The sequence below is a fragment of the Arvicanthis niloticus genome, chromosome 19, assembly GCF_011762505.2.
Source record: "Arvicanthis niloticus isolate mArvNil1 chromosome 19, mArvNil1.pat.X, whole genome shotgun sequence".
Lineage (NCBI taxonomy): Eukaryota > Metazoa > Chordata > Mammalia > Rodentia > Muridae > Arvicanthis > Arvicanthis niloticus.
Window position 1 is genome coordinate 31,934,751 of NC_047676.1, and position 13,480 is coordinate 31,948,230.

At 38.6% G+C, this 13,480-nt stretch overlaps 1 protein-coding gene and 2 pseudogenes across 3 annotated transcripts in view; all 3 read right to left on the minus strand.

Moving 5' to 3' along the window:
- Window positions 1–369: 369 nt before the first annotated feature.
- Window positions 370–13,480, minus strand: part of Ttc33 (tetratricopeptide repeat domain 33) — a 38,536-nt gene continuing 25,425 nt past the window's right edge. For all 3 annotated transcript variants that reach the window (XM_034523423.2, XM_076916158.1, XM_076916159.1), the window contains exons 3-5: window positions 13,092–13,173; window positions 7,687–7,818; window positions 370–3,404 (exon numbers count right to left, since the gene is read on the minus strand). In XM_034523423.2, coding sequence (XP_034379314.1) covers window positions 3,051–3,404; window positions 7,687–7,818; window positions 13,092–13,173 — 568 coding nt within the window. In that variant the 3' untranslated portion in view covers window positions 370–3,050. The remainder of the gene's footprint in view (window positions 3,405–7,686; window positions 7,819–13,091; window positions 13,174–13,480) is intronic.
- On the minus strand, window positions 7,768–10,460 carry LOC143435055 (heat shock protein HSP 90-alpha pseudogene; annotated as a pseudogene).
- LOC143435065 (heat shock protein HSP 90-alpha A2 pseudogene) lies at window positions 7,768–12,509 on the minus strand (annotated as a pseudogene).

Below are 13,480 nucleotides of genomic sequence, written 5' to 3' on the forward strand. Positions count from 1 at the left end.
GAGTTATCCTGATACAATCAAGAAAATACTAGTTTTCTAAGACAACTCTTTTTAACTCCTCATTAGTTTGAGCTAGTAGCAAATTAAAATATTTACATGATTATGCCATCACATCCTGTTTTGTCCAAAACAGCCCCAGCTGCAGTACCTATGAGCTCTGACTTGCCTCCCCCATAAGTTTCCCATACTGTTAAATATTTAAGATACAATGCTTTGTACCCTAGGCACCTGCAGCCTGGAGAGTAACCTGAGTCTCAAGTTTTCACATACAGTCTCAATGTGTAATGTTCGAGTAAGTATCTATACCATACAATTTTGAAACCAGAACAACAAAAATCCATATTCAATATAATTTTATCACTAATACTGTTGGTTTTGATCATTTATTAAACATAATTATATCATTATGAGTGTCATTTTCACCAGATTCATAAAATTTGAGTATTACTAGAATTAACAGCTTTAGTAAACGTTTATATACTGTTGCTCACACCACAGCAAAATAACGGATGTGTGTTTCTCTTCCTGCATGAAATGTTAGCTAAAGTAGCTTTTGGGATCTGGAGAACTGAACCTTTCTCTCTTCTTCATAATTCACTCTCCCCTTCCCCACATCTTACGTCTATTTTGCATCTTATACCTGGGTAACAGAGAGACTAGCATGACCCACCAATACCAGGACAGTTGAAACAACAGGTTCAGCAGTGGGGAAGCAACATGCAGGCCATGTGAGGGCTTGCCTCTTTTGAGGTTGAGGCATAGACTCTATGCCAAGAACAATCTCTAACTGACAAACATCTTTCAGTATCAAAAGATACTGGGAAAAAAAGATACTTCAGATAAAAGACTATAAAAAAAAATCTTTTCAAAATTCTGAAGAAGTGAGATGTATTTCTGAACTAAGACAAGTTCTTCCTAGAACTAGCTAGCTAGCATGCGTAAGGAACCATGCAAAGTCTTTCATGTATACTTCTACACAGGAAAAAAAAGATAGATGAATCTAATTTTAAAAGCTAAGAGGAAAATCTCCAAAACACGGAGGAAAAACTATTCACAAATTATATAATAAACAGATATTTGTATGTAACATATCAAATGTGACATATTCAATCCTCTAGACTACTAGCTACTCTCTGAGAATATCCCTTGTTATTTAACAAAATAATTTTTTTAATCATTCTAAAACTTTCTTCTATTCAGGGGCTAATTATCTGAAGATATAATGGGGGTGGGGAATATACTTCTTAAGGAAACTGCTGATTCTCTAACTCTGGGGAGAAAACTAGTGAACATCCCTCTAAAATACCTCAAAAAATATCATCCTCATAAAAATACAGACCATACTCATATGTTCCAATAGTTATTCATAAGATTACATAATACAACAGAGATAATTTTTATCTCTAAAAGAAAAAATTGTTCTATCAATAACTGCCTGAGTATCAGAATGAACAGTACCTGACAGTTGCATATGTTTGTACTATAATATTATGCAATATATTCAAAAACAATATATTCAAAAGACAATAATCCATAGCAATAATAGTATTGGTTTGTGACTGTGACTGAGAATTTCTAATACACTTTTTCTTGTGTTGTTTTATTTTTTTGACTGTTTTTGTTTTGTTCTGAGGCAAGGGCTTGCTATGTTGCCCAGGCTGGCCTTGAACTCACAACTCTCCTGCTTTAGCCTCCTCAGTGCTGGGATTACAGGCAGTTGCTGCCACACCTGACACTGATCTGCTTCCTTATCATATCCGTCTCGTACTTGTGGAATTATACTATTAATCACATTCCAGCTCCTTGCTTGTCAGTCACATACTGATTCTCCAATAACTCTGTCTTTCTACTTTTGGAGAGATTTTATACTTAATTGAAACTGTAACTATTTTTTTTTTCATTTCACTGAACAGTTTCCCAAAAAAGCTATTTAGAAAGATGTTTATAGATTGTTCACTGCAAAGTGACAAGCAAGAAGTATTAGTCAGCTGTGGTAGATCAACCTGTATTCCCAGCAGTCCACATGCTGAGGCAGGAAGATAACCTTGAGGCTAGCATGGGCTAAAAGAACTTGTCGCTAAAAAACAAAAGTCAGTAAGGGACGAAATGTTTTCAAGGTTCTTCATACTTTCAAAAATAAGAAAGGAGGTATGAGGCTCTAGCTCAGCTAACCCAGTGGGCTAGTTTAGTTAGCCTCCCTCTAGAAGAAAAAAAGGAAAAGAAACTCTATTTTGATCAGGATAATACAGGAGTAGACTTTACTGACAATCTGCAAATGCCATTCATCTTTACAAAGGACTGACTTGTGGTGAAGATGACTCAATTATAACAGTAAAATGAATCGGTCTCTGACCCACCAGTATCCAGTTATCAAGTACTGACGATGGCACTTACCACTTCATAACTTTAAAGTCAAGACAGAAGCACAAAGTAGAACATCATAACAACAACAAGAACAACAAAACCTTCAAAGAAATGTTCAGGATGCACATCTGCATGCATTTTTAGGCAGACTTCAAATATTTCAAATATTCACATATAACGAAGTGATAACTTTGAATCCAAATGAATGTCGGAAATAGTCAATCTCGATGAAAACTTACACTAGTGAAGCAAGAAAAATGGGAGACTGAAAACAGCAGATTTACAGGAGGGAAAGAAATCACATACTTCCTTTATCACAAAGCAAAGTCTCCATGTCAGCGCTGCAGTAGCAGCCTGTCCAGTTAGTTATACTATTCAAGAACACACTTTCCAAACTGGGTACTCTCCCATACAGTCTAATTAAATGCTTATCAATCAAAACACACTTTACATAAGATGCTAACCTTAAGAATATATTGAAAGTTACAGAAGCACAGTCCACTCACTAAAAAATAATTCCACAACTTGATTTTTGTATGCTTCATCTAAAAAAAAAACTTGTTTTAAAACAGAACTTTTTTCCCTCTTCCTCTACAGTGCATTGTCACCTAAGCATTAAGCAGCAACCAAAAAAAAAAAAAAGAAGAAGAAGAAAAGATTCAAACATCTTTCCACTGTGTATGGCTTCATCGGGCTTTGATAAAGACAGAGCCATCTGGGGTGGAAGAGCCCTCTTCCTTCTCGTTTACGATCTCTACAGTCCCAGAGGCTGACACAATAACCATTGTTTTATTTGCAGATGCCGACTTCTGTTTTTCTGCCACAGCTGCACAAACAGCAACAATCTCATCGCTTTCAAAGTCATAGTCAGGGATGGACCCTGGGGAGAGATCTGGTCCTTCCGGTGGGATTTCTTTTTTTTCAATCCTCTGTGCTACTTTCTGCTGTTCCTGGAGCTTTCTTGCCCAAGAAAGGTCTTCCTTCCATATTTCAGGGTTCATTGGATATATGTGGAGGGCTACTTGAAAACTTCGAATTGCCTGGGAGAAAAGATTTTTTTTATTTGGATTATTTCTAAAAACCACCAAGTTAGGTACAATTATATACCTACAAGTAGGTATAGGTATATATGTGCACATACATACACACACACACACTTATATAAATACAATTTTTTACAATTAATTTTTTAAAAAGATAGGCTTCTGTCATAATAATTAGATAATCATGGTAGAGAAAAAACATACAAGTGTAATGGGGAAGACTGACAAAATGCTGGTGTTTAAAAGCCACTAAATCAGAGGCACTGCTATGCGGGTTTGAGGATCTTAAAAGAATCATACTTAGCACACAGTTCAACATGGGACAACAAGTATACCACATAATAAAAGATAAAAAGTCATAGGTTTGTCCCAATAGATGAAGAAATATCATTTGACAAAACTCAGTATCTTTTTGTATGATTACAAAGGCAATGATTAATGTAGAAACAGAAGTAAAAGCCACGCACAGAACACCCAAAACCAGCATCACTCTCAGCGTGAAAAGCTGGCTACTTTCCTTAAAGATCAAGAATGAGTCCAGCTCTTCCTATTTCTTTTTTCTTATTTTATTTTAGATATTATAATATGATTACAACATTACTCCCTTCCTTGTCCTCCCTGGAAACATTCTCATATGCAGCTCCTTGTTCACTTTCAAGTTCAAGGTCTCTTTTTTCATTAATTGTTATTATATGCACATATGTATGCATATATTCCTTAATATAACCTGCTTGGTCTATATAATGTTACTTGTATATATGTTTTCAGGACTGACCATTTGGTATTAGAGAACCATTTCTTCCCATTTCTAGTCATGACTAAACTCTAAGTCTTAACCAAAGAATTAAGAAAGAAATATAAACAAAAACAGGAAGGAAGATGTAAAACTGTCCCATTTTGCAGATGATACAATCTTACTCATAGACTCTACATAGACTCTACAAAGCACAAAACTCAACTCCAAGTGGATCAAAGACCTCAAAGTAAAACCAGATATACTAAATCTAATAGAACAGAAAGTGAGGAATAGCCTTGAACTCATTGGTACAGGAGTCAACTTCCTGAACAGAACACCAACGGCTCAGGCTCTAAGCTCAAGAACTAATGAAAGTCATGAAACTGAAAAGCTTCTGGAAGGCAAAGGACACTGTCACTGGGACAAAACGGCAGCCTGCAGATTAAGAAAGGCTCTTCACCAACCCTACATAAAAGATAAAAAGTCATAGGTTTGTCCCAATAGATGAAGAAATATCATTTGACAAAACTCAGTATCTTTTTGTATGATTACAAAGGCAATGAACCCTGACAGAGGGCTAATATCCAAAATTTATAAAGCACTCAAAAAGTTAAATACCAACAACCCAAGTAACCCAAGTTTAAAAATAAGCACAGAGCTAAACAGAGAATTCTCAACAGAGAAATCTCAACTGGCCAAGAAACACTTAAAGAAATATTCAAAGTCCTTAGTCATCAGGGAAATGCAAATAATAAAAATGACTCTGAGACTCCATCTTATACCATCAGAATGTCTAAGATCAAAAACTCAGGTGACAGCACATGCTGGTGAGGATGTGGATCAAGGGGAACACTCCTCCACTTCTGGTAGTGTACAGCCACTTTGGAAATCAATTTGGCATTTTCTCTGAAAACTGAGAATAGTTCTACCACAAGACTCAACTATTCTACACCTGGACATATACCCCAAAAATGCCCCCAATATACCACGATGACACTTGTTCAACTATGCTCACAGCAGCTTTATTCATAATAGCTAGAAACTGGAAACAACCTAGATGTCCCCCAACTGAAAAATGGATAAAGAAAATGCAGTACATCTACACAATGGAATATACTATTCAGCTATTAAAAATAAACACATCATGAATTTTGCAGGCAAATGGATGGAACTTGAGAATATCATCCCAAGAGAGGTACCCTAGACCCAACAGGACAGGCATAGTATGTGCTCACTAATAAGTAGATATTAGCCATAAAATACAGTCTATAGACCCAAAGAAGCTAAACAGGAAGGAAGGCCCAAGTGAGGATGCTTGAATCTCACTTAGAATGGGGAATAAAATAGTCATAGGAGTCAGAGGGAGGGAGGGAGCTGGGTGGGAGAGAAGACAGGTAGGGGAATATGGAGTGAGGTTCAGGACGAGGTATAGGGAGAAACAGGGGAAATAGCCAGAAGGCCATGAGAATGAATGGAGATCTGCATGGCAGTGGGGGTTCGGGGGAAGTATAGTGAGGACATATCGGAGACCTGGGATAGAAGAGACGCCCAAGAATCAATGGGGGTGACCTTAGCTGTGAGGTCTACATTGGGAATATAGAACCTGAAGAGGCCACCTCCTGTAGCCAGCTAGGAACCCAAGTGGAGCAATAGGGAGGGACACCAAGCCATCCACAAGTGTTAACCCAAAATTGATCCTGTGTACAAGAAATGCAGGCACAGGGGATGAAGCAGAGACTGAGGAAAATAGCCAACCAATAACCAACTCGAAACCCATTCCATGGGCAAGAACCAATACCTGACACCTGGACCCTTGTGGGTTCTCAGAGACTGAACCATCAACCAAAGAACATATACAGGCTAGGCCTCAGCCTCCCTACACATATGTAGCAGATGTACAGCTTGGTCTTCATGTGGGTTATGAACAACTAGAGTGGAGGCTATCCCTAAAGCTGTTGCACACCTGTGGAATCTGTTCCCTTGTTGTTCATATCTTGGTGATAACCAATGGCTATTTAATGAGATTTAATGTCCATTCAATGATGCTTGGTGCTGGAAACCTAGCCAACTTTCTGAGGCTACTGAGGTCACTGATCTTAGAGGAGAACCTTCTATTGCCACTTTAATAAACCAGCACAATATATAACTGCACTGTAAATACTTACCCTTACAGCCACAAAGAAGTGTAGCTCTCACCACTCATCTAAGAAACCCCTGTTTGCAACAGATGGAAACCATTATAGAAAACTACAACTGGCCAAAATACACGAACAACTGATTCAAATCCACAATTTCTGAACCTAAGGCCCAGGGCCCATTAAGGAAGAGGGGGACAAAAGACCAGAGGACTAAGCAATCTGCTGAGAGACTGTTTTGCCCAGAACATAAAGAAAAGCATCACCCATTATACCTCAACAATTTGGGTGCCTAAACAAGACCAACTACACCTCCAACACACACGGTAATGTGGAAGGGGTAAAGCACGAAGGACCCCATCACCAAAAAAAGACCTGCAAACACATAAGGAATCCTGAGGAGGAGGAGAAACAGCCATCCCAGGGATGAGCACCCTGACTGGCCATCCAACACCAAGTGCTCAGTCCTAAAGTCACACCAAGCAATTAACACTAAATGATCCAGGAAGGTTATATTTATACACGTGTAGATTTACATATACTATACATGTATGTTTATATACAGATACAGTAATAGAAAAAGAGACCGTTAATCTGAGAAGGAGCAAGAGGAAGGACATGGGAAGGGTTGGTGGCAAGAAAAAAAAGTGGGAAAAAATGTAATTACATTTTAACTTTTAAAATGTCAAAATAGAAAAGGATGAAATGCAAATGGCCAATAAACATGAAAGAATGTTCATACTCATTAGCTATTAGAGGACATAAATCAGACCTTGGTGAGATTCTGTCATGAAAAGCATGGAGGATGTTTTAGGAAAAACAAAGTAACTAACTAGACACTGATGTATCATTTGACCCAGCTTTGACCCAGCTATACTATTCCTGGGTATTAACTCAAAGGACACCAAGGAGACATGTCACAGAGATACTTACACATCAATATTTAACACTACTTACAACAGCTAAGTAAGGAGCAACCCAGGTGTCCACATCAGAGTAAGAGAAGGAAAAGGTGTTACATGCACATATACAACGCATCTTTTAAGCTATAAAGAACAATGAACTTATATTGTTCTCAGGAAAATGAATGCAACTGTAGACAATCATATTAAGTGTCTCAAGCCAAGCTCAGAAAGACAACCATCATGTATTTTCTCTCATCTAATGTTTCTAGATTTTATAGAATCACATAAAGTCATCTTAGTATACATTAAATGACACATTATACATTAAAAGTCTGTCTAAGGGAACAAAGTGCACTAACAGGGTGGGGTAAGGGATAAAAAGAGAGGAGAGAATCCAGAAGACCAGGGGGAGGCAGCATGGGGTAACAAGCACCTGTAAACATTTTACTTTGAAAATCAAAATATACTTCAATTTGAGCATTATAACAATCTAATTTCCTTACCAGGACTATCTCTCCTAATCCAAGCTGAGCTCGACCTAAAGTCTGCCAAGACTCCCATGAGTGTGGGTTACGCTTGACAGCCATTTCTGCTGCATGTACTGCTGGAAACATTTCATGAAGAGACATCAGGACCTGCGTGCCAAAAAGAAGAAAACAACCCAAAACCTGTCATAAGCATATATAAGATAAACTGACAAACTTCTGGTTGATAATCATACACAAACAACGACTTTCCTTTACAGAATATATTTTATTCTGGCACACAGCATTCCCATGACTTTTATTCCCTGCTTTACATTCATTACCAGAAATTCTATACCTTTTTTCACTCCCAAAATAAGTGAAAATATAAACCATCTCTATGTCCATGTGATCAAAACCAAGAGGTTGAGTTGCAGCCATGGTAGCTCGGAGCTACCTGAAGCCCAGCCTTCACTTCTAGTCACTCTATGTACAACGTACTGTTTAGGAAACACTCAAGTCTTGCTGCTAGATCTAGATAAATACGTTTGTTTACCCAACCACCCTGTCCCAAGTGCACATCTACCTGTTGAGAAAATAAAAGCACCTGCAGACCTCAGGACTGAGCTTTTCAAACCACACAAACCTCACTGAACTAGATAACTGAATGCTTCACTTCAACCTGTGGAAAAGACTTTATTCCATTCGTAATCTTTGGTCCATGAACATTTTGGAACATTCTTGACACAAGTACCATTCTTAGGTTCTAAATTAAACTCTTCATATATTTCACTATATATCTTGCCATAATCTGCATATATTTTGGCCCTGAACCTGAAAGCATGCAAGAGACGGGCTTTACAAAATCTGTTTCAGTGGACCTAATTTATTTGGATTCTTCCTCAATAGAATAACTCAAAGCTGGTACAGCATGTGACTCTCATTTGAGAGTACTGTGTGGCCAATGCTTGTTAGTATACATCAAGGCTCAACTGCAATAATTTATCAAAAATTATACCTAAGGCTCTTTTAGAGACTTTGTCTTGTTATTTTAACTTTTGAGAGTTTCTCTGTGGAGCCCAAGGTGGCCTGGAATTTGCAATTCTCCTTGCCTTAGTCTAAATGCTGGGATTACAGTTATATGTCACCATGCCCAGCTCTATTTGAGACTTTCAATATTTATTAGATACCTAATTCAGGTGTTTAGAGGCTTCTGTATAGAATTTTTCCACAAAATATTAGAAATGTATGTTTAATACATTAGTTTTCTAACTGGTAATAACTATGCCAGCCTTTCCCTAGGATCTATCTATACATTTGTTTCTCTTTATCTCGTCTGTATTTACCTTTTGGGCAGATTTGACTTGAGAAGTCCATTTTCATTCACAAGTCTTACTTAAATCACTGTTCCACTGGCTTTTCGAGACCTAAGGAGGTTTAAAAATTTGTTCCTCAGTACTTCTTTTGGGCAACAAGTCCTGTGGGGAATTCTTTCTATCAGGAAGATTCAGCTTATATACTTATTTCTAAGATTAGCACATGTAACGATAACAAGTGGGGGTGGAAACTTTAAAAAGCAATCCTAGAAGATGACCTCAAAGCATCTTAACATTTGCTTTTCTTTTAAACAAGATATATCTCAGAGTCCTTAAGTGGCAAGATCTGGTCTACTAAGAAATCCATCAATCTTGACATCAATCACAAAGATAACATAGGTTATATGACTTCCTATAGCAAATGCTCTACTAACCTACTCAAATTAGCCAAGATAAAACCAGAGAAGGCATTTCTAGCTTTTCTTTAATGACTAAGGAGTAAGAACCATTATGTGTCTTTGTCATGTCTCAAAGATTCTTTTTAAAATATCAACAAGAATAAAACAAAAATATTGCTGGAAAATAAAAAGAAATGAAGGTTATGTATTGAAAATGTAACAACTGATGATGCTGGTCTCCTTCATCTCCTTCCAGGAGCATCCTCTCTTCAGTCTCAGCAGCAGGAGTATCATGGGCAGGTACTCCTTCACCTTCAGCAACACTTGGACCAAGTCTGATGACCCTGTAAATCCTGTTGCCATGTGTCTGAGGATCTTCCAGACTGAAGCCACAAGGACAATTTCATGCAGCAAGATGACCAGATCCTTCAGCGAAGTTTCTGTGATATCCACAGGTGTTTCTTTGCTGCCATGTAACTCACTGCTGAAGTCTCTTAAGGCTTGACTCTTGACTCTTTCTGTGTTCACTGTCCATTCATATGTACTTGTGACAGACAGCCTGGAGAAGTTCCCAATAAGTTTGGTATGACTTCTACCTTTTCCAACTTTATTTCCAAGGGTCTTTCTGTAATTTGGCAGAAATTCTGTCTTTTTCTCTTCCTTTTTTTTCTTTATCTTCTAGAAGTTCCCTACTCTCCTTCTTTGGTGACTAACACTAAAATCCTCTGCTCAAATTCCTCCAGCTGTTGGACACAGTGCTTATCAATGGGCTTTATTGTTTGTGTCATTTCTAACCATGTTTTTGGAGATGTTCCCCAAAGGCCAAGGTAACCACAAAGTACTTGGTGATGGAGTAGATGTCTTTCTGGCTTTCCTTTATTCTGGTACAGCAGTCCTGGACAACCACCTCATCCCCAGAGCAGATGGAGTACTAGACCAGCCCTGAAACGTTCTTGCAGTGGTGAGTCTTCAATGATTTCCAAGTTATATTTTTTAAGAATTTCTCATAAAACTTGTTTTTATCTTCTGCCAGTTCACTCAACAGTTCTAAGCAATTTTTGACCCAATTCATTTTGATAACATTCAAAATATTGCTTTGTTACAACTTAACACAGGAACTATTTGGAGGGTCATCCTTAGAATATGCCTTCTCTGTAATGACAATCATATACTCAGGAATTAACTCCTTACCCATGACAAACAGCAGGCATACAGTTTTATGTGATTCTTTTTCCTTTTTCTCTCTTTTCCTCTGCTTAAAGAGATCACAAGGAACATGTCTTGGGACTAAAACAAGGAAATGCCCTTCAACAACAAAGCACCTGGTGGTGCTTCCCTACCAGGCGTACGTCCCAACCACTGGCCAAGCACATTCTTCATCACTAATGTCCTCAGGATTTCTGGCCCAAATAGGACTGGTTTTGCTGAGTGTTTCTTGACCAATGTACCTTTCCTTAGTCTTCTTTTTCTTGTCACCATTTGTCTTAGTTAAGGTTTCTATTTCTGTGAAGAGATACGATGATCACAGCAACTCTTGTAAAGGAAAATATTTACTTGGGCTAACTTACATTAGTCCACTGTCATCATAACAGGAAGCATGGTGAGATGCTAACAAAAATGGCGCTGTACAGGTAGCTCAGAGTTCTACATCTGGATGCATCAGCAGACAGCAGGGAGTATCATACTGGGCCTGGCTTGAGGTGCCTGAGACCTCAAAGCCTCCCCCCAGTGACACATTTCCTGCAACAAGGCCAGACTTCCTAATAGTGCCATTCCTAGGAGCCAATGGGGTCATTTTCTTTCAAATCACCACACCATTCTCCTCCCCTCCTCCTCCACCTCCCACTGAATTAACTTCTATTTAAGGTTCATCACCAGTCTTCTTTTCTTCCTTGTCTTCAGCATCATGACCACTGATTTTTCTATCATACTCCTCCACAAAGGGAATAATGGGTTAGCCAATAAACTGAGACTACTTGTTAATAATTTCTTTTATTATTCTTTCCTCCAAGTACTCAGTTTGGTCTCCTTTCAGAGGTACAATAGCCTTTGTTCCATGTTCTGTAGAGTCCCCTATGACAGTCTTCACTGTGAATGATCCCTCTGCTGAGGATTCCCAGGTATGTTGTTCATCATTATTATGGGTGCTCAGAGTCACTTTCTCAGCAACCAAATACACAGAAAAACAACAACAACAACAACAACAAACAGGCCAACCACAAAGATATATATGCTTTGCAGCAGCCTGCAATGCCTCCATGATGGCTTCAGTCCCAAACCTGGCACAATACCAAAGCTGTTGATCAAGTCATCCCTGGTCATTCTCATCCCAGCATCCACAACAGTTAGAGTTTAATCCTGATTGCTAGGAGTACTAATTGGTACACAGCTCCTTCCCAAAGTCTTGTTTCTGTTAAGCTCTCACATCTAATTCATCCAAAGCACCTGAAAAATTTGAAATGAGCCCCCTAAAAAAAGGTCTCTTTGAGTAGAAATTATTAATAATCAAGTGACATTAACTAGGCAATTTGTACAGAAAAGGCAGTCTCAACCTCTTCCTCTTCCATTAGTCAGGCATAGGTCTGGGTTTCCTCAAACATCTTCACTGAGTGACTAATGCATGTTCTAGTAGCAGCTCTGGATGATGAAGCAATGGACCTGTGACATATCTTCCAAAATACAACGCATTTTCATTTTGGGGGTTGGGGGGTAAGAGCTACTAGTAGACAATTTATAAGTAAAGTAGAAACTTTCCATCTATTTAAAATATTAACTAGTAATTTTATCTATATGTTATATCTTCTTAGAGCTAGGTTGAAATAATAGTTGAGCTCATTGCAAAAGCAAATGTGTGGGGCCATGAAAGGGGTCTTGGGTTTTGGTAGAAGTGCTGGCTGAAAGTGGCCTGGAGACTCGGCAAGGGACTGGCGGACTGGCATTTATTCCACTGTTCTACCAGAATCCAGGCTCCTAACAAGTGGCATAGACCTCCATTTAACCTGTACAACTCAGTCACAATTCAGTAGGACAAAGCAGCCCCTCCCAGAGAGGTTTGCAGCACCATCCACAGGTAGGGGGCATGACTACAGGCTTTAGCCTCGAGAGATTTCCATATAAATGAGTTACCTAAACGCCAGAGGGCATGGCTAATTAAGTGACCCTCCTCCCCCTTTCCCTCCCTATTTAAGTCAGCTCCCCCCTGGCTTAAGGAGAGGTGCACATCCAGACCATCTACCATCCATCATGCCAATAAAGATCTTGGAATCCTTGACTTTCTCTTGTCTACTGTGGCCTGTCATCCTATGACCATCGTGGAGGACTCCCCCCCCCCCGCGTCCCACCCACCGATTCCCATACAAATGCATTTCTAATTTTATACACAAAACAAAGCTATATATAACATGCTAACATTTTTTAAAACAATTAATTATATTAGAAAAAAGAAATGAGACCAGACAAATTTATCATCACAGCTCACTGAAAAAACACAGCATAAAAGCCGGGTGGTGGTGGTGCACGCCTTTAATCCCAGCACTTGGGAGGCAGAGGCAGGCGGATTTCTGAGTTCGGGGCCAGCCTGGTCTACCGAGTGAGTTCCAGGACAGCCAAGGCTATACAGAGAAACCCTGTTTTGAAAAACCAAAAAAAAAAAAAAAAAAAAAAAAAAAAAAAAAAAAAAAAAACCCACAGCATAATTACATAGTAAAAATCAGACCCGTATAATTATTACCTGTGATTTCATCTCATAAAGGGTGGCATCATCTGGGGTTAGCTGGAGTGCTTCATCCCACTTCTGAATTGCTTCCTGGTATCTGCAGTTGTTAAAGTTACATTAATATCATATTTTAACTTTCAGAGTACATGTTAAATTTGAAACTCAGGAACTCAAAAATAATCACTAAGAAAATTTTCTATTAAAGATTACTAATAATGCTGTTATAAAAGCTTAGGTAAATTAAATAAATGGAAGGGGAAAAAAAAAGAGGAAAGGGCAAAATATAAATAAGAGATCTTACAAATTGCCTTCTAAGATTCTGGAGCCTGAGCTAGCACAATGACTAAGGGGGCAAAGCCTAACACGCAAATCAATCCCTGGATCCCACCTAAAGGTAGAAGCAG